General features: G+C 34.5%; 2 protein-coding genes across 9 annotated transcripts; both read left to right on the top strand.

The window, feature by feature from the left end:
* Positions 1-1,529: 1,529 nt before the first annotated feature.
* Positions 1,530-3,508, top strand: LOC141665276 (protein PHLOEM PROTEIN 2-LIKE A10-like). 2 transcript variants are annotated; one of them, XM_074471263.1, is made up of 3 exons: positions 1,530-2,583; positions 3,290-3,376; positions 3,462-3,508. In XM_074471263.1, the coding sequence occupies exons 1-2, from the start codon at positions 1,654-1,656 to the stop codon at positions 3,347-3,349; spliced, it is 990 nt and encodes a 329-aa protein (XP_074327364.1). In that variant the 5' UTR covers positions 1,530-1,653; the 3' UTR covers positions 3,350-3,376; positions 3,462-3,508. The 2 variants fall into 2 exon arrangements, with proteins under 2 accessions (XP_074327364.1, XP_074327362.1); XM_074471261.1 differs by lacking the exons at positions 3,290-3,376; positions 3,462-3,508 and having other exon boundaries at positions 1,530-2,908.
* A 26-nt stretch (positions 3,509-3,534) lies between these two features.
* On the top strand, positions 3,535-19,322 carry LOC141665250 (pleiotropic drug resistance protein 3-like). Of its 7 annotated transcripts, XM_074471230.1 has the most exons (26): positions 3,535-3,569; positions 5,516-5,611; positions 7,887-8,342; positions 8,752-8,875; positions 9,608-9,693; positions 10,654-10,738; positions 11,582-11,741; positions 11,836-11,912; positions 12,659-12,712; positions 12,800-12,890; positions 13,028-13,329; positions 13,415-13,696; positions 13,845-14,158; positions 14,333-14,493; positions 14,605-14,708; positions 15,357-15,510; positions 15,591-15,695; positions 15,802-15,875; positions 15,980-16,312; positions 16,405-16,695; positions 17,039-17,122; positions 17,244-17,377; positions 17,892-18,119; positions 18,245-18,416; positions 18,528-18,782; positions 18,875-19,322. In XM_074471230.1, the coding sequence occupies exons 3-26, from the start codon at positions 7,963-7,965 to the stop codon at positions 19,139-19,141; spliced, it is 4,317 nt and encodes a 1,438-aa protein (XP_074327331.1). In that variant the 5' UTR covers positions 3,535-3,569; positions 5,516-5,611; positions 7,887-7,962; the 3' UTR covers positions 19,142-19,322. The 7 variants fall into 7 exon arrangements, with proteins under 7 accessions (XP_074327331.1, XP_074327333.1, XP_074327335.1 ...); XM_074471232.1 differs by lacking the exons at positions 3,535-3,569; positions 5,516-5,611 and adding an exon at positions 6,917-7,564; XM_074471234.1 differs by lacking the exons at positions 3,535-3,569; positions 5,516-5,611 and having other exon boundaries at positions 7,940-8,342; positions 18,621-18,782.
* The last annotated feature ends 1,252 nt before the right edge of the window (positions 19,323-20,574 follow it).

Here is a 20,574-nt window from a genome sequence, read left to right as displayed (position 1 = left end):
TCGACTTATTTATAATTATGGTTCATGTAAAATAAGAAATAAGAAGCGTATATTCGGCCGACGGATTAACCTTACTTAAAGGTCACCCCCGGTAAGACTAATTACATTTGGGTTGTAATAAAATTTCTTTAGTAAATGATGGTTCGTTTCCAAGACAATAACCTGTAGTGTGTGTGTGTTAAGTGTGGGGTCGTGAAGCGTGAGTATTTACATATTGTAGTGTGAGTTGTGTGAGTTTAGATAGCGTGGCTTCCGAGACTTCTGACCCCGGGTTTTGGGGCGCCATACTAGTGACTCACTTGATTATAAACTCCTTATAAAATAATTATATCAGAAAATGCTTATGCATTGATAAGTAGAGAATTCGTAATTGAAATGATCCATAAAACTAATATATTTGAGATATTATAATAAATACGATCAACAAAAACAAGCAATTATCCGATTAAAGTAAACCCGTGCCTTGCACGGGTAATAATGATAGTTTGAAAATAATATGCAAAAGTATCATAGATAAACATCTTATCATTTTAAGATAACGATACTACGGGAAATATAGTATATTCTCCCCATCCCTCTCTCGGAACAGAAATGGTTATCTTCTCCCTTATACAGTTCCATTATGAAGCTAAAATCATGCTATTATCACATGTCTAGTTTCTATCCAACAACTTTTACTTTATTCCTTGATGGTTACAATTTTGATAAAAGGAAAATATATCTTGTTCATCTAGAGGAACCAATTCTCTAGAGCGGTCACTTTCTGTCTCTGGAAATCACACACAACGAACATATACTACTTATCCATCATTACCCGTTTTAAAGTGGATTTTCAAACTCCTTACCTGATTGGTTGAGTTTCAATTCTCGAAATTCAAATCTGAAATCTATAACTTGAGGGCGATCCAAGAAATAAGTAACAAAAAAAGGTGAGTGACAGAAATAACCCATTTTTGGTGAGAGAATGACAAAAATAACCGAATTCAAAAAACTGGCCAATTTTAGCCGGCGAGATACACATATGATAGGGGAATAATGTTTAATACGCATTTTACTTAACAACATACGCAACCTATATATGGGTATTGAACCTAACATGCATTTAAAAATGCATAATGCAATTATGTTATTGTTCCCACCTTGTAACCTGACCCACCTTGCATCCCGCTCCTATGCACATGAGTTGTTAAGTAAAACATAATACGTATTCCCTACTCATGTAATAGAACGACCATTGTTGGCCAAAATATTAAAAATGGTTATTTTTGTTAAAAAGCTTTAAAAAAGGTTATTTCTGTAAATGTTTCAACAAATAATTAGATAAATCGCATGTGAATAATGACATAAGTTAAGATTTATTTCGAACCTTTTAAAATTTTATTTGTTTAAGTTGATATTGATTCTTGCTTATATGTTGTTTGGTTTGGTTTTACGTTATTGTTTTTTATTTACATTTTTTTGGGCTAATTGAAAGCGAGTAATTTAATTGTTATCGTCTCCCATTTTTTTCATATAACTCATGACGTGTCCGCATTAATTGTTACCCGAACCAGACAAAACCCTACCAAATGCAAACAAACATGTCTATCAAATCAAACCCTTCGCGTTCACCAACGACAATTTTAAACTCAATTTAGGCTCCAAGATTTTCACATGGATCTTGGATTCATCAAAAAGGGTCATCAAATCACCAACAAACAGAAGAAACTATTAATTATTCTCGCAGCTCTTGGTGTTTCAAGCTATGGTTTATATAAAGTTTACAACTTTCCTTGTATGATCAAGAAACGAAAGAAACTTTCGAAACTAATGGGCACCCTTGTTTCAGTAATTGAAATGGTTTCTGATTCTGCGGAGGCAATTGGGGTTGTTTCGAAAGATATGAAACAGTTTTTACAATCTGATTGTGATCAAATTCCTCATAGTTTGACCCAGTTGTCGAAAATTGTCAGGTCTGAGGAGTTTTCGATGTCATTGTCGAGAGTTTCCGAGGCGGTGACATTGGGGGTTTTGAGGGGGTGTAGGGTGGGGATTGAGGATGAGAATGGTGGGGTTTTTGGGTTTGCTGACAAGGTGTTTGATAAAATGACTAGTAGAGCTGGGACGGGGTTTGTTTCCGTTGTTGCTGGGAGTTTTGCGAGGAATTTGGTTTTGGGGTTTAGGACGAAGAAGGGGATTGTTTCGGTTGGATCAAAGGTACCGGAGTGGTTGGTTGATGTAATGTGTGATGAGAGGTGTAAGGTTGTTGTAGCGGAGTATATTAAGGCGTTTGTGAGTACTGCGGTGGATGTTTATTTGGAAAGGACAATGAGTGTTAATGTTTATGATGATATGTTTTCGGGATTGACCAATCCGAAGCATCAAGGGAAAGTTAGAGATGTGTTGGTTTCGGTTTGTAATGGTGCGGTTGAAACTTTTGTGAGGACGACACATGAGGTTCTGACGAGACCTAACTCGGATTCTTCGAGCAGTGTTGTTGAAACTATTGGTTCTCCAAGGGCTACCGTTGATGCACTTTTTGATCAGAATGCGAGAAACCTGCAAGAGAAGATATCATCTTTTGATATAAGGAATAGTGATTGGGTTAGTAGTTTTTCTTCTACATTGTCAGTTCCAAGCAATAGGAGATTTGTTCTTGGTATGACCAGGAGGGTGACTTATGAAACAACTAGATCCTTCATGGTGTTTTTCTTCAAAAAGCTCATATTTGGTTTGAGAAGAGGTTTTAATTTAGTTCATGATGAGGTTATGGATAGAGGATTAGAGATTATTCGATTTGTTGGTGCTAAATCTTTTGTTATTACTGCCGTATGTCTTGCCTTGTCTGTATACTGTATCTTGTGTAAACAATCACCTTTTTTCTATATGTGAATAAACTAAATTTACTGCATCTTGCAATCGCACTTCATTATCTGACTTGACTAGTTTGAGGAAAGAGTTTCTTTGTCTATAAAATATGTACTCCCTAGGTAATAGTAAGCTAGGGAATAGTAAGCTAGGGAATAGTAGTATATATCATGTTTTTAGCAGAAAAATAGTAAGCTAGGGAATTTTTATCGAAAAGTTTATCACTGTTGTACTTTTCCGAACACTAGCAGGTATCATAGTTGTTTCCCTTTGATATTCTATGATAATTTCATGGGCTTTGGTCTAATTTGAATTCCCATATACGAAAATAATAAGAAAGTAACTGTATGTAAAGTTTAGCAAAAAGAAAAAGGAAATCTTATGTAAAACATTAATGCATTACTGAGCTGCTATTATCTTGGACTTCTTCGTGATGTTACAGGTCCTACTGCAAGATGTTGACATGAAGGATTTTAGACCTGAGCTTTTTCACATGCTCTAGTATCAGGGACAGGAACCAAAAGAATATGTAATATCTCATCTTTGTCATTTTATGTGACTATTTATTTCTGAAAGTTTGTTGCAATAACTATTGCATATTGGCAAATTTTTAGAATCAATATTACAGCATGGCTGCAAAACTACATTGTGGGTGCATGCCCTGAGGTCAGGGACACTATTGTGCTGATTTGGGGCATGATGGCATCGCTGCTATGTCTAAGGTTTGATATATATGAAGTTGCAATGTTATGTGCCCAGGCTTAATCAGTAGTTTAGTTTTGTTTCTACTATGTCAGTGCAATCAAGGGTTTCATATTAAACTGAAATGTTATACATGAATATGCTAAATGATTTGTGGACCTGACTTTTAGTTAAGTTAGTTCAGATTCATTATGAGTTTATTAAATCAGAAAATGCAGTTCCATAGATAATTCACATGAAGATGTCTGGCTCGGGAACATGAAACATAAAAATAATGTACTCATTGTTAGTTGCTAATAAACAAAGAAACCAACTTAAATAAGCACCATAGACATTGACTTAGAGCCTTCAGTGCATTACAATTTAGCACTCCCTCTAGTCCTCTATATAGGTCATTTAACTTTTTTGCTTGTAACTTTAGGTGCCTTGACCACATAATTTAAATTTTATTTTTTAAATTTTCTGTTTCTAAATAAAAATATAACAATAATATTTTTATTCAGGAGAAAAAAATTAAAAATAAATTAATTCTAACTACGTAGTCAAATCATTTAAAATTACGTGCAAAAAGTCAAACACGCTGTATATAGGAGCGGAAGGAGTATTATAATATAAGAAACTTGAAGTTTATTGAAACTGTCTTGGCATCCGAGTGTAAATATAACATTAAATGATGCTCAATTATTGGATAATGTTGCCAATTTTTTATTACTTTTTAACGGCAGTCTTGTACTCTTGCCTTGTACTGGAGATGTGCATGTTCATTGTTCGGGTTGCAAAACAAATATCTCAAGTAATCTTACAGAGGATGTAGATTATTTTTCATATCTTATGCTGTTATGTGTTGTGTATTTAAACCCCATATCCTGAATTTTTATATTTGCGTGCATGGTTGATTAGTCAATCTGCTTTTTAGAACATTAGCTAGAAAAAGGCCATTAGACATAATCAGACATTTAAAAGCAATGTAACTTTGTAATATTTAATAAAAGACCAACTTCAATGTTAGGGTATAAGCAGTGTATATGCGAGAAAACTGCAAGAGAAGATATCATTTTTTTATATACGGAATAGTGATTGGCTTAGTAGTTTTTCATCTACTTTGTCTGTTCCAAGCAATAGGAGATTTGTTCTTAGAAATTGGAATGACCAGGAGGGTGACTTGTGAAACAACCAGATTCTTCATGGCGTTTTTCTTGAGAAAGCTCGTATTTGGTTTGAGACAAGGTTTTTAATTTAGTTCATGATGAGGTTATCAATAGAGGATTAGAGGTTATTCGATTCGTTGGTGATAAATCGTTTGTTATTATCGCTCTATGTCTTGCCTTGTCTATATTTTGTATCTTGTATAAACTATCACCTCTTCTTTACTTGTAAATAAATTAATTTCACTGTATTTTGCAATCCTATGAGTTTTATGTTCTCAGGAGTGAATGTAGGTCATTCTTCATTATCTGTCATGCTGTCTTGACCAACTTTACTAATTAAAGTTTTAAAAAAAAGCTTTATTGTCTATAAAAATATGTAATAATATAACATTGTTTGGCAGGAATATGGTAAGTTGGGAAATTATCGTCCAATAATTTATGACTTTTCTAGTTTTCCAGTTACTAGCAGGTATCATAGTTGCTGTCTTTTTGTTTTCTATTATCATTTTAAGGGTTATCTTGGTCTAAATAAATATATATACAAATAATAAAAATATTATGAAAGAAGCTCTATGTAAAACATGAATGCATAGCTGTTACTATCTTGGACCTCTTGATGCTATTTCACAGGACCTAAAGCCTGATGTTTCCAAGACATGAAGAATGCTGGGTCTGATATTTTTTACATGCTCTAGTATCAAGAACCAAAAGAATTTGTCATCTTTCATCTTTTTCATTTGCTGTGACAATCTTATTTTTGAAATTTTGTCGCAATACAATTGGATGTTGACTGATTTTTAAAATCAATTTTACGGCAGGTTTGCAAAATTAAATTGTGGGTGCATGCCATGAGGTCAGGAAGCCTTGTGCTGATGTAACATGTGATGGCATCGCTGCTATGCAAAAGGTTTGATGTATGTTTTGCATTGTGTCATGTGCAAGGACTTAAGTAGTAGATTAGTTTTGTTTCTACACGTTCATTTTAATCAACTGATTATTGAATAGAAATGAAATGAATATGCTAAATGGTTTATGGACCTGAATTTTAATAAATTTTATCCAGATTGATAGTGAGATTATTAAATCAGGGAATGCAGTTCCATAGGTAGTTGACTAGAGGTATGGCAAATGCAATAGAAAGTAGCTTACTCAACTAGGTGCTAATAAACAAAGAGAATGAGTTAAATACACACCAGGCTTTGACTTTGAGCCTTTAGTGCATTTCTCATGCATTTAAATTTAGTAATAGAATATTTGAAATCTGAAGGTTACTAACTGTCTTGGCATCCAACTATAATTCAAGCATTATATGATGCTCAATTATTGGGTAATTTTGCCTATTTGATAATTACTTTTTAACTGCAGTCGTGTACTCTTGTCTTGAAGATACACACGTATTTTACATCTGCTTTCAAAGTTGCCAGTCTTGTAAAACCTTTCATCCAATGTCAACATGTTACATTTGCTTTTAAATGTCTGATTATGTGCTCTGCTTTTCTGTCTATTTTACCCCATATCATTGAATTTTTATATTGTGTTCTTCACTCGCGTGCGTAGGTGATTAGGCAATCTGTTATCTTGAATATTAGCTAGCCAAGTGCCATTAGACATAATCAGAAATTTAAAAGCAAGTGTAACTTTGTTACATTGCATAGAAGACCAACCTCGATGTTAGGATACTTATAGCGTAATGGCAGCCACCCTAGTCGTAGTGTTCTGTTCATTATCTGATGACCATGTATCCCCTAATTTAAGTTTGAATGTAAAGGTTCTTTGTTTATAAAGTAGGTAGGATATTTCTTGTTTTTAGCAGAAACATGGTGAGCTGGGGGAATATTAATTATAAGTTCATTGCTATCCTACTCGAAGGTAACATACTTCCTAGCTATAATTTTTATTTAATTATTTTAGAGGCAATCTTAGTTTTAAATCAGACTACATGAAATATAATAAGAAGTTGCAATTAATCATCAATGCATTGCTGAGCTTCTATTGGTGCTAAATTAAGGGGTTATTGCAAGATCTTCAGAGTCTAAGAAATGAATATATCTGGTTTGTCCCCGGACTTGCATATGCCATATATCAGGAACATAAGGAACCTGTAATTTCTCATTTTTTTGTTATGAGTGATACACTACCCTGTTTTTGAAAGGTTGTTGCAATACTTTTACTGCTTATCGACAAAATTTTAGGTACTTGGGGGGGGGGGTTAAACTAATTATGGGATTAAGAGATATGCTAAATGGTTGTTAAGCAATTTATTTTTGTCAGGATGCACATTAATTGTGAGATCTTAATAAAGCAGAGAATGCAGTTCCATGAGTACAAGCAAAGATGTCTTCCACATGCAACACGTTTGATGTACTCACTGGTCATGCTATTAAACAAAGGCAAAATGATTTAAATTAACACCACAGACTTTGACTTCGAACCTCCATGGTGTACCAAGTACTAGTATTCTTACATTAGAAATTTCAGATGAATATTGAACTGAAGATTGTTAAACTGTCTTGGCATTTAAGTGTTATCTAACACATGATAATGCTCTATAAATACACTTGGCACATCTATTATTGGGTAATGTTACCAATTTGGTAATTATTTTTTTACTGCATTTGTGTCTTCTATGTATGCATCTTCAGGTAATGCACGACACAGATATTCCAAGTAGCTTAGTCAAGTTGTATATATGTATTTGCATACTAGAAAAAAATGTTTTAACCTGAGTTGATCTGTGCATTTGTGCCTAAGTGATTGGACAATCGGCTTATTTAAACATAGTTAGCGGACAATAAACCATCTGGTCAGATAGAAGAGAAATTCAAAAGCAGGCTGAACTGATATTCTGTGAAACATTAGCTTAAAAGGTAAGTATGCTTAGTGTAAAAGCTGGTCCTGTCTATGATTAGATTATCAAGTAGTCTGAAGGTAGACATTAGCTGTGATATAGAACTGAAAAATTCATTTTAAATTATATACACAATGTGGATGAGGGGAAGCTCACATGAAAGTCAACCCATCTTACTGTATTTGCTTGAGCTATCCATCCTCTGGTTAAGCTTAATTTAAGTATGACGTCTTAAATGAATTATATATATATATTTATCAATAAAAAAATGTAAGATGATGCATTCCCTTACCTCATTGATATTGTAGCCTTATATAATTGAAACACTATTGTGCATACAGGCACAAACACAAGGAGAGAGGGAGAGGCTCATCTCTTTTGTAATTGCCATTTCGCTGCTCTTCAAAGTTGTCTACGATGGCTCAGTTAGTTGGTGCAGATGATATCGAGTCTCTGAAAACTGAGCTATCTGAGATAGGAAGAAGTTTGAGAGCATCATTTCGGTATCATGCCTCCAGTTTTCGTACAAATTCAACTTCTCTGGAAGACAATATTGACGATGAGTATGTGAACCAATGGGCTGAAATCAATAGATTGCCTACTTATAAACGGTTGAGGTCATCACTAGTTGATGATTATAATAATGAAGGAGACAGATTTAATGCTAAAGGGAAGAGAATAATTGATGTTTCTACTATTGGTCCGTTAGAAAGACATCTGTTCATTGAGAAGCTCATCAAGCATATTGAGAATGACAATCTACGTTTGCTGCACAAGCTTAGAAAAAGAATTAACAAGTAATGCTCTCTACCTTCTTATATAAAAATGTAGTTGACTACTTGTAAACGAGTACAACAAACCAAAATTAAGAAAAGCAAGATAAAAAGCTACCAGTGTGGTATGCTGAACATGTGGTAAACAGAGACTGGACACAGTTATGCATGATTATAAATAAAACAGAATATTTGGGCAAGTGATACTGCAAAGTGCAGATGCAGAGTTCTTTATTACTGTATGTATCTGTCATTATAGTTCAATTAATTACATGTGCATGAATTAATACCATGGTCTAAGTTTCTCTGTTTGATTTTTAAGGCTGGATATGCTCAGTGATAAATTGAAGTAATTGTAGCTCCCTAACAGTTTATAACTTCACAAGCATGATAAATGGTAAGTTGAGCTAAAAATTTCAAGTGTCTTCTGTAGAGTTGGTTTGAAGTTGCCCACTGTTGAAGTGAGATACGATAATCTGTATGTTGAAGCAGAATGTGAAGTAGTTAATGGAAAGCCTCTACCGACTATATGGAATTCTCTGCAAAGCATGTTTTTTGTAAGTGGAATCCCTTAAAATAAAGTTCGAAGGTTATCACCATTTATGCATTTCATTGCATAAATCCTAAGATTTTAGGTATCAATATGTTGATAGTGGCTGACAGAAGCAATTTTTATCTTCCACTACAATCAATGCAGATGAAAAGCAATTGCTTTTGTAATTGCCTTCATGATGTGTTTGATGTATCAGTAGATTAGGGACCACTGGTTGGTGACTGATTAAATGGTAAAATTGATATTAGTCAGAGGGAACGATCTTTACTGTTAATTCTCAGTCCGAGTAAATCTGGAACATATTCAGTCCAGGTTTGAAGTTTAAATTGCTCAACTCAGGATGGTATGCTTTCCTGCATTGAATTAAGTCAAATCTGTTACTAGGAAGAGTGGATCATTAGGCGATACCATTTTTGGGAATTAAGCAAACCTCAGTGTCCGAATTATCTGAGAATATGGGGGTTTAAGGGTTCGAACTCCAGACAGCTATGATACCAGGTCTAGTTACATATTTTATCTTAACAGAATTAAATATATTGATAGATAACCTTCCATGCTTACAAGTGTATTTTATATCTAGCAGAAACATATATTTTGATTCATCATTTATCGAAAGAAGGGTTGTGTCATTTAAAATGACTGAACCTCACTTTCTCCAGGAAACTGTACTACTATCTTGCTTCAGTTTCTGTTAATTTAAAGAATTAAATGGTAATTAATTATATTTTTGTAATAGGATACCGCCAAGCTTGCTGGTTTAAAGTCGACAAAGGCCAAAATAAACATCATCGATGAAGTCAGTGGCATCATCAAGCCTGGAAGGTAGCAGCAGAAATTCATCAACACGTTTCTTAAATATGTGCAAATCATAATTATTGACATACTGGAAAGCACAGTTAATTACTGTAGTTACTTAAAATTCAGTAATTAATGTAGAATGCGAGTCCTGTTTGAAAAGCTTTACTTTATATGTAGCAATTTTGAAACCTTGTCTTATGTCAACTCTCATGTACGTACCTGAAAGGCCTTGCTATCCAATGATGAATGTTATCTGTCTTCTAAGGAAACCATATGCGTGTGAGATTGTATTATGCTGGCCCTCCTTATTTGTTCATGAGCACAGATATTTTTGTCTACTACCTCCTTAAGTGTCTTTGACCAGTGCTTATTGAGATGAAGTAGATGCATCTCGTAGAAGTACATAATGAATTAGAAAGTAGATCTATAATTTTCTTAATAGTTACTATATATCAAACTCGTAAATAAGTGATTTTCTTTCTTCTACCTTAAACAAGAAGTTATATATTTTGGTATTAATATTTCATCTTTCATTACTCAAAAGTTAAAACTCTAACATAATTACCTCACTGAAAACTAAAATGCTATGATATCCATGATCACAGATTATCAGGATAACCCTTATGGCCATTATCTTCTTATCTATCAATCATATTATTAGCTCTGGATTATGGGCCTCTGGAATAAACTGAATTCTTTTTTCATCTCTATAGAAAGTCTGTCATACTTATAGTTATATCCAATAGTTGCTTTACTCAACGAATAGTTGTCGTACTTGGTTACCAAGTGAAATATGTAAAGCTGGTTGATATTACTCTTAATTTACAGTTGCAGATCATCTTTTTAGTTACCTAAAGGAGAATTGGGGTTATGCAATGCTTTTAACAATGTTAATCATGCTTAGATTTTGTAAAGAGTTGGAAGGTTTTGTTCCTTTTTGGCTATTTAAATTTGGACTCTTTAAGTGCTTAAATTTATTTGCAGAATGACTTTGCTGCTTGGCCCTCCAGGATGTGGGAAAACCTCTTTACTGAAAGCACTTTCTGGAAACCTAGACAAATCTCTGAAGGTTCCTCATTTTGTAGATTTTATTTTTACATTATAACTTGAAAATTCTAGTTAAAACTAAATTAAATCAGGGAGCTAAATAAATGGACATGTATATTTGATTCACATTAAAGAATAACCCAGATGAGGCTCATTGCAGTAAGTGTATGACATTATGATATAGTTTTGGTATTCTACCTGTTTCCACATTGTGATAATTTGGTAATTAATATTTGTCATTTGGTCCTTGTAACTACCTATTGGATATGGTATTAATATGATTTAATTAGCTTGAATATAGAGGTCACTTCTCATAATCTGGAATTTGTCCCTAAGAAAATGTTTCTTTACTAATTTGCAAGGATTAGCCTAGTGGGAACTCCTCACTAAGAGCTCTGGGGTTCGACCCCTAGTTGGGACCAATGTCTGAGCAGAGTATATAATTTATTTTGTAATTGACCTAACCAAAAACAAAATTGTTTCTCTAGGATCAGGTTTTTAACATTTATGTCCCTAACAATTTGAAAGTGATTATAAACTTGCTGTGAGCTCTATTGTTAAGTGAAGCTTAATGCGGATCACCTCTACCTCCAATTAGTTGTTACCGTAATATTTTGAAAGGGATCTGGTGGTAATGCGGATCACTGTTACCTATAAATGCTTATCAGCAATTTCATTGGTACTGTTGGAAAAAATTTCCGTGTCACTGGGGGATACATATTAAATACTGAAAAATCTGAAAATTGTACATTTATGGGGCACTGGGGCAATGGTACCATGGGTTCTGAACTTCTGATTGTAATGCTCATCTATTGTGTTTAAAGCCAACTCCTTCAACTATGGTTATCTACCTTTCTGTTGACAGTGTAGTGGAGAGATATCTTACAATGGCTATAAACTTGAAGAGTTTGTGCCTCAGAAAACTTCTGCTTATATCAACCAATATGATCTCCATATTCCTGAGATGACTGTAAGGGAAACACTTGATTTTTCAGCCCGCTGTCAGGGTATTGGAAGTCGAGCAGGTTTGCTTATTATTTTTGCACTATAACTCATTGTAGTTTAGACCGATTTCCATTATTTCGCATATTACACATTTTCTTCCACCCCCCTGCACAGAGTTAATGACTGAGGTCAGCAGGAGGGAGAAAGAGGCTGGAGTAATTCCGGATCCAGATATAGATACCTATATGAAGGCATTTCTATCCCTGAATACTTATCTACTATTTTGGTGTTTCTACTTTTCTTTTTAATTAAGAAGTGTACTATCCTTTAATCTAGGCTAATTCCTGGCATGATTAGTGTTCTACATGAGACCCCGAGAAGTGCAGCACTCCATGATCCTTTTGTAGGTGATGGGATTGGTTTTTTTTCTTTTTTCCTTAATAATTTTATAACTGAATTTGTAATTTTGAGAAATAACTGATAAGACATCAATATAAAATTAAAGTGAGACTTCTACTTCGATTTTATTCATTGATATTAACAGATGAATATGATAGGGGGTACATGTTGTCTGAATAAATGGTACAGGCTTTTTAAATCAGATAGTATGATTTTTGCTCAAGCAATTTTTATTCACTGCCTGTAATCCAGGCTTCTAGGATCTGGTACATGTCCCCATTTTTCTACCTATTTTGCTGTCAAGTAATATTTAATGTGGTTTTTATTACATTCGCCATGTACAATTTCTTGTATGAGCAGCTTCCGGTCAGTTAACCTGTCCAAACTGTATCTTAGCACGTTAGGAGGATCAAGGAGTTTCCGTTTAGTATCAAATATCAATCGACCAATATGAGTCTCAGACACAAGGGATATATGTAATTGCAATTAAAATTATATACATATTATTTCTGAAGGGCATTCGTTTAGAATATTTTGACTGTTTTCTTCAGTTTGTAACCTTGTTTCTATAGATGCTTCAACTCAGCTAACTTTACAGGCAATATCCGTTGAAGGACAAAGCGCAACCCTTCAAACCGACTACATTCTAAAAGTACTCCTCTGTTTTTTTTTCTTAGCACATTTGAGTCTCATTTACCCGTGGCATTGTTGATGTACCTGTTTGAGTATGGCTTTGTAGATTCTTGGCCTTGACTTATGTGCGGACATACTAGTTGGAGATGCCATGAGAAGAGGCATATCTGGTGGTCAGAAGAAAAGATTGACTACAGGTAGTTTGACTACATTTTCAAGCATCACAAGATGAAACTACCTTACAATATTCAGTTTCTATCAATTTCATGAATCAAGCAAGTACATTCTAGCTCAGGATACCCAGTGAGAAATAAGATAAATGATTACTTTTTAGGGGAGATGATCGTTGGCCCCACGAAGGCTCTATTTATGGATGAAATATCAAATGGCTTAGACAGCTCCACCACATATCAAATTATTTCATGTCTCCGGCAACTGGCTCACATTACAGAAGCAACTATAATTGTGTCACTTCTTCAGCCAGCACCGGAAGCATTTGACATGTTTGATGACATCATATTGATGGCAGAAGGAAAGACTGTGTATCATGGACCACGTAGTCATATTTTAGATTTTTTTGAGGAATGTGGGTTTAGATGCCCTGAAAGGAAAGGAGTAGCTGACTTTCTACAGGAGGTAACATTTTAGCTGATTATTTATGTTAGTTCGTCTGTCAATTAAGTCCACGGTGGAAGTAACAAAACTTTTATCTGCCTGCAAGGTTATCTCCATGAAAGATCAAGCACAGTACTATTACAGAACTGAACAAAGTTACCATTATTTTTCTGTCGATTCCCTTGCTAGAATGTTTAAAGAGTCTAATTATGGTAAGAAGCTGAATGAGGAGATGTCTGAGGAGTTTATGAAGTCAGAGAATCATAAGAGATCTATTTCACATAATGTTTACTCTCTGTCGAAATGGACGCTTTTTAAAGCCTGCATGTCAAGAGAAATTATTCTAATGAGGAGGAATTCGTTCATTTACAAATTCAAAACAATTCAGGTTATTTTCCACAATTTCTTTTTAAGAGCGAGTTTTATCTTATAACTTACCACAATTTTTTTCTTTTGACGAAACCACAAATTATTTAAACAGTAAGAAAAAGATGTTTGACAAATTGACTGAAATGTTCATATTAATATTTGTGCAGCTTTTTATAATTGCCTCCATCACAATGACTGTATTTTTGCGAACTCAGTTGGAAGTGGATGCTACACATGCAAACCAATATTTGAGTTCCCTCTTCTATTCTCTTGTTATTCTTTTAGTCGATGGATTTCCAGAATTAACATTGACTGTAGCAAGGCTTTCAGTTTTCTACAAACAGAGAGAATTGTTTTTTTACCCGGCATGGGCATATGCCATTCCAGCTGCCATTCTAAAGATTCCTCTTTCTATGTTGGAATCTTTAGTTTGGGTGTCTCTGACCTACTACGTCATTGGTTACAGCCCGGAACCGGGGAGGTGAGTATTACATGACAAGGCTCCTAGTCATATTGTTCCCAGACAGTGCTTTTTCGGATTTTCAGTTTTTTCTTATGAATAAGCGCTGTTATATTCATCAAAATGCAATTATTGACTATTCAAACTAGATCATTGAACTTATATTAAAACTAACTTCTCTCATATTTTCAATAGGTTTTTCCAACAGTTACTTCTGCTATTTGCTGTGCACTGGACATCAATCTCTATGTTCCGGTTCTTGGCTTCTGTCTGTAGGACTTCAAGTGCTACGACAACTGCTGGCAGCGTCTCAATACTATGTGTATTAGTATTTGGTGGATTTATCATCCCAAGACGTAAGGGTTTGGCAATTCTTATATTTTAATATTTTCTTAAGTGAGATTTTGACAGCTTCTTTTATAGAAAAAGGAGTAACTAAATATACTTGAACTTGGTTTGTGTTGCAGCTTCAATGCCGCCTTGGTTGAAGTGGGGATTTTGGGTTTCCCCAATTACATATGGTCAGATAGGCCTGGCTTTGAATGAGTTTCATGCTCCAAGATGGCAAAAGGTGAGTGTTTTAATTATGAATTAAATTTCATTATGTTTGTTCAGCTTGTGCTCTTAAAATTTGGTTACCTATAGTTACTGTCATTTACTTGGTGAAATATAGTCTGAAAACCCCCCTCAGTACCTAAACAAACCTCAGAACTTGAATGCTATCAATATTTATTTGTTTATTACAAAATAGGTCGGTCTCTCAAGTGCTACATCTCTTGTATTAACAGTGGATATCTATTTCTCCACTCAAGTTAATTACTTTGTAACACCAGGAGTGTTCTGTTTGTAGTTCAGTGTATGTCAAGCTGTGCACATTAAAACATTAGACCACCGTACTTGGAGCTTACTACCTATACGTTTATATGTTAAATCGTTCTTTATTGTACATACATAGTCAATATGTCCTCTCATGCATGACAAAATTGTGATTCAAATCCTAACACGTGTACAAGGTCATCTCCTTTGGTACCTAGCAGATCATTCAAATCAAACAAATAGTAATGAAAGGATTTGCAATAGTTATTGAGCATTTAACGCTATGTATATCTGTCTTTTTGATAAGTCTGTATATATTTGTTGTATATTTGTTGTTAGACATTAAACTTCAACAGTGAGCTACTCGGCGATTCCCTAATATAATTTAACTTTTATTATGTAGATGCTGTCCACAAACACAACAATAGGGGATCAAACTCTCGTGGATCGTGGATTGGACTTTAGTGGGTACTTTCTTTGGGTATCTATTGGAGCCTTATTTGGGCTTATATTGTTTTTCAACATTGGATTTATCTTGGCCTTAAGTTTCTTAAAGGGTAAGTTTGTCTTTCTCAATATTATTTCAAGTTAAGAATTCAGTGATTTGTGTTTTCTTGAAAGTCTTAAATCTATTCAGCTCCTAGCTCTCGTGCTATTATATCAAGTGAAAAGCTGTCACAAATAAAGGGAAGTGAAAAAAACACAAAATCTGAATTTGTTGAAGAGAAAACCAAAATTAGAGGTAGTTTTGAATCTTCTCCTCAAAGCTCTATTATATATATATATATATATGTATATATATATATATATATCTCAACAATAATAAGTTCCTGCTTATGATTTTACAGGAAGAATGGTTCTACCTTTCATACCTGTTAGTGTTGTGTTTCAAAATGTTCAGTACTATGTCGACACCCCTTTGGTAATAATTAAAATAAGCGTCGACTGTATCTCTACATGACGATGTGATATTCTGGAGTTTTTAGGTGAATTAATGGGGTCAATTCTGTTCTGTTACTGTTACAGGAAATGATTGAACGTGGATTCAGTCAGAAAAGCCTCCAACTTCTTAATGACATTACTGGTGCATTCAGACCTGGTGTTCTTACTGCCTTGATGGGTGTCAGTGGAGCTGGTAAAACAACACTTCTTGATGTTCTTGCTGGTAGAAAAACCAGTGGCGCCATTAAAGGAGAAATTAAGATTGGGGGATACCCTAAGGTTCAAGAAACGTTTGCTAGAATCTCTGGATACTGTGAGCAATCTGACATACACTCTCCACAAGTAACTGTAGAAGAATCAGTGATCTTTTCTGCTTGGCTGCGTCTTCATCCACAGATTGATTCGAAGACGAAAACTGTATGTTTTATGTATTAAAGTCAAGTTTAGGTTAAATGTTCAATGTTTTGTTGAAATATAATTCATTTTAAATTTTATTCATGTATTTGTAGGATTTTGTGAGGGATGTCCTGGAGACTGTTGAACTAGATGATATAAAAGATTCCTTAGTTGGTTTGCCAGGTGTAAGTGGTCTATCAACTGAGCAACGCAAGCGTCTAACTATAGCTGTAGAGCTCGTTTCTAACCCCTCGATCATTTTTATGGATGAACCAACTACTGGACTGGATGCAAGAGCAGCAGCTATTGTTATGCGGGCTGTAAAGAATGTTGTTGATACTGGAAGGACCATTGTTTGCACCATTCATCAGCCGAGTATTGACATATTTGAAGCATTTGACGAGGTAGGGAAAAATGCCCAAATATCAAAATTTCTCCAATTTCTAGGGTCTGATTAGTAATGCCTGAGAAGAACAAAAACACATGTGACTTGAGCATAAGTCAACCAAAGTGGTTTCTTTATTGTCAATTCCAGTTACCATCAATGTCTTTGCATGTTGTGCCTAGTTGGTGACAGCGACCATAATATGTTTGCTTTTGGGGGGGGGCGCTTTTTATTTATTTTTATTCTGTTGAAACTTTGTCCTTTGCATTGATCCCGTGTAATACATATATTAAAAACTTATTAATTAACTTCTTAGACATCTGAACATAAGAAACTTGGAATAATGTTGCCTCCTTGTGCAGTTAATTTTGTTGAAATCTGGTGGGCGTGTTATCTACTCTGGACCATTAGGTCTACATTCAAGTAGAATCACTGATTACTTTGAGGTCAGTTTTCCTCGGAGTAGTAAATTTATCGTGCCAGCTAGGGTTGTTTGGCCCCAGCATCCTCGTGTACATGATACAGGCTTAACATTCCAGTTTATTTTTCTTTGTTTTGCTCTACCAGGGCATCTCAGGAGTACCAAAGATCAGAGAAAATTATAATCCAGCAACATGGATGCTGGAGGTCACATCTATATCTTCCGAAGCTGAACTTGGTGTAGATTTTGCTCAGGTTTATGAGAGTTCTATCTTGCATGAGTGAGTTTCACTTCTACCATATTTTAGATTAATTTATCATGTCTTATAAAATTTTGCTACAAGCTTGCTTGGTATGATTCTGTCCGAAGAGTGTGAAGTTCAAATTATTTCAGAGGTACATTATGTTAATGACATAAAGGTCTTGCCCCCTTTCCTCTCATAATACCTTAATGGTTTGAGTAAGTTGGTCAGCCAAGTAACCAACAAAGCATATCCTTATAACTGTGTATTAAGCTAAACTATTTTTAAATTGTGGGATTTCCATAAAGACTTATAAAAAACGGACACACATTAATAAGTTGGAAAAGAGAAATTTCAGTTCTGCTATTTTTTATACAGTTGGCCTTGTTCAAGTAATTGCATCTTAAAATAGATGATTTCTTTCTCACTGTTATATCATAATAACAGTGAAACCAGATAATCTAGGAAATGGTTTGTACTACCGTTGGAGCATATCTGCAGCTCACTAGGCTTCCTTCTACACTATGTTTAACCCGTTTCAATGTGATCTTAGGAGAAATAAAGAGCTAGTCATGAGCTTGAGTACTCCACCTCCGGGTTCTGAGGAGTTGCATTTTTCCACGCGTTTTTCACAAAATGGTATTGGACAGTTCAAATCCTGCCTATGGAAACACCATTTGTCATATTGGAGAAGTCCTTCATACAATTTCAATCGTTTTATGCATATGATCTTCTCGTCTGTTACTTTCGGGGTTCTATTTTGGGATCAAGGGCAGAAATTGTAAGTACTTAAATTTAAGAGCTGTCATATTAATACTTTCTCTCTTGCTTAATATATATTGTAATGTTGTCATTTCCTAGGACTTGATTACGATAACTGACACTGATAATGTATTTGTTTTACAGAGAAAACCAGCAGAATTTGTTCAGCATATTTGGTTCGATGTTTTCAGCTACAATATTTTCTGGCATAAATAATGCCTCCTCAGTTCTACCGTACATTACAACAGAACGCAATGTTTTGTATCGGGAAAGATTTGCTGGGATGTATGCTCCATGGGCTTATGCACTTGCACAGGTATAACAAAGAATTCAGAAGGGTTAGATTAGAGTATGTGGTTTGAGTTTTGACAAACCTTTTAAAGGATGAATCCACAATTTTTACTTACTGGTTTTGCTTCTCATCTAGGTAATAATTGAGGTACCTTATCTATTTGCACAATCAGTTGCTTATGTGTTAATTACTTATCCAATGATTGGATATTCTTGGACTGCTTACAAGGTGCTTTGGTACTTCTACTCCATGTTCTGCACTTTGTTGTATTTCACATATATGGGAATGATGATCGTTTCATTCACGCCTACGTATCCAATAGCTGCAATTCTACAGTCTTCCTTCTACACTATGTTTAACCTGTTCTCTGGGTTTATTATTCCTCAACCAGTGAGCTTAATTTCTACTCTCTTTTTTTCATTAAAACTATAGTCATCAATTATGTCAGGTGAGAATGTGATCAACAATTTTTCTACCTGCAGAAAATTCCCAAATGGTGGTTATGGTTTTATTATCTCATACCAACTTCTTGGACTTTGAATGGCATGCTCACCTCTCAATACGGAGATGTAGAGAAGGAAATAATGGTCTTTGGAGAAAAGAAAAGAGTTGCAGCCTTCGTAAAGGATTACTTTGGATTTCACCAGGATCGCTTGCCAATGGTTGGTGTAATATTGATGTTATACCCAGTTATCTTTGCTTCAATTTTTGCATATTGTATCGGGAAGTTAAATTTTCAAAGGAGGTGACTGTATTCTAAACAAAAAGTAACAAAAAAGTTATTCTTAGATGGTTCTTATTCTGAGATCCGTGTAAATCTATATGTATATTCAGTATGTTTTTGCTGTGTCAATAATATGTTTGATTACTGAAGGTGACTTTAGTGTTTGGAACTTTGTAATAGAAAATTTGAATCCGTAGCTTTCTTTCTACCGTTGCTTCTGATATTAATACACCATTTTCTGATCTTGCTGCTGAACTCTGAAAGTTCTTATATCCTGTTTATTCTGTAGAGTTGTAGATTTACATGAATGCTTTGTTGGTTGTGTTTCGGGTTGAAATCATTCTACTCTTTAGTCTGATGATCATTAAAACAACACACCCGCGAATCTAAATGCAAATGAGATTTCACTTGTTCATTCTACAGCTAAGGTCCCGAATGGATATCTATGCACACTTTGATTGTCCGAATCCTCGTGCAGGCAAGGCAACACAGACAGGACCATCTTTCTAATGAACTGTATCTGAAAAATGACATAGTGACTCTTTAGTTTTGCAGGTCTCAGTCGGAGAAAATTCGAATCTAATGCTCATCATCAGTTTCGTTTGCCTTGACTTGTGCTAGTAAGGATGGCTAAGAAAATTTTAGATATCGCTGTACATATATAGCCTGGTTTTGGTCTCTGCTTGATACGACCTACTTTAATACTTCTACTTAACAGTATTAGTAAATAAAGAAACTTAACTATACTTTAATACTTATAAATTAGCAGGGTGTAGAAGGAGAGCATCCATCTCCTCTTTGATGACATAAACTAAAGTCCAATCGCACTAGCTTGGTGCTGGTCACCTAGGGTTCGCTTCCTCTCCCAATTTGCTAGTTAAATTCCAGAGTCTTTGGGTGTTTGATGTACTGATGTCTTTGAAAGCTGATATGTAGCCAAAGAAAAGGTTTCAATCATGTTCATGATTAATTTACGAAAACGGACTGGAAATTGAATGATTCATTCGAAATGTATTTGGCCTGCCTGAGCAAGATTGAAATTTAGTTGATCTGAAATATAACAATGTTTTTTTTTAATATAACTATTTTATGAAAATATGTAGGATTCCGTTTTCCTATTTCATATATTTGAATAAAGAAGCTTCTTTGTTAATATTTTGTTAATATTTGAGTTATTTGCAAAAATGTATCCCTGATTTGGCCAAAATGCATTTTTTACCTATACTTTATATAACTGCACTTTGCATCCCCTAACTATTTTTGGCGCGACAAATTGCACCCTTTTCGTTAAATTTGTTAAAATTCTCAGGGGTATTTTAGGAAATTAAGATATTTAATTTTAATTATATTTTTATTTAAGTTTTTTGACCCTCTAAATGATATTTTTCAAAAAAATTTAAAGAACGGAAGTTGTAGAGAACGAAAAAATCTTTTCAAAATAATAACATTCAAAAATTA

The sequence above is a fragment of the Apium graveolens genome, chromosome 1, assembly GCF_009905375.1.
Source record: "Apium graveolens cultivar Ventura chromosome 1, ASM990537v1, whole genome shotgun sequence".
Taxonomy (NCBI): domain Eukaryota; kingdom Viridiplantae; phylum Streptophyta; class Magnoliopsida; order Apiales; family Apiaceae; genus Apium; species Apium graveolens.
This window is presented reverse-complemented; position numbering and strand designations above follow the sequence as displayed.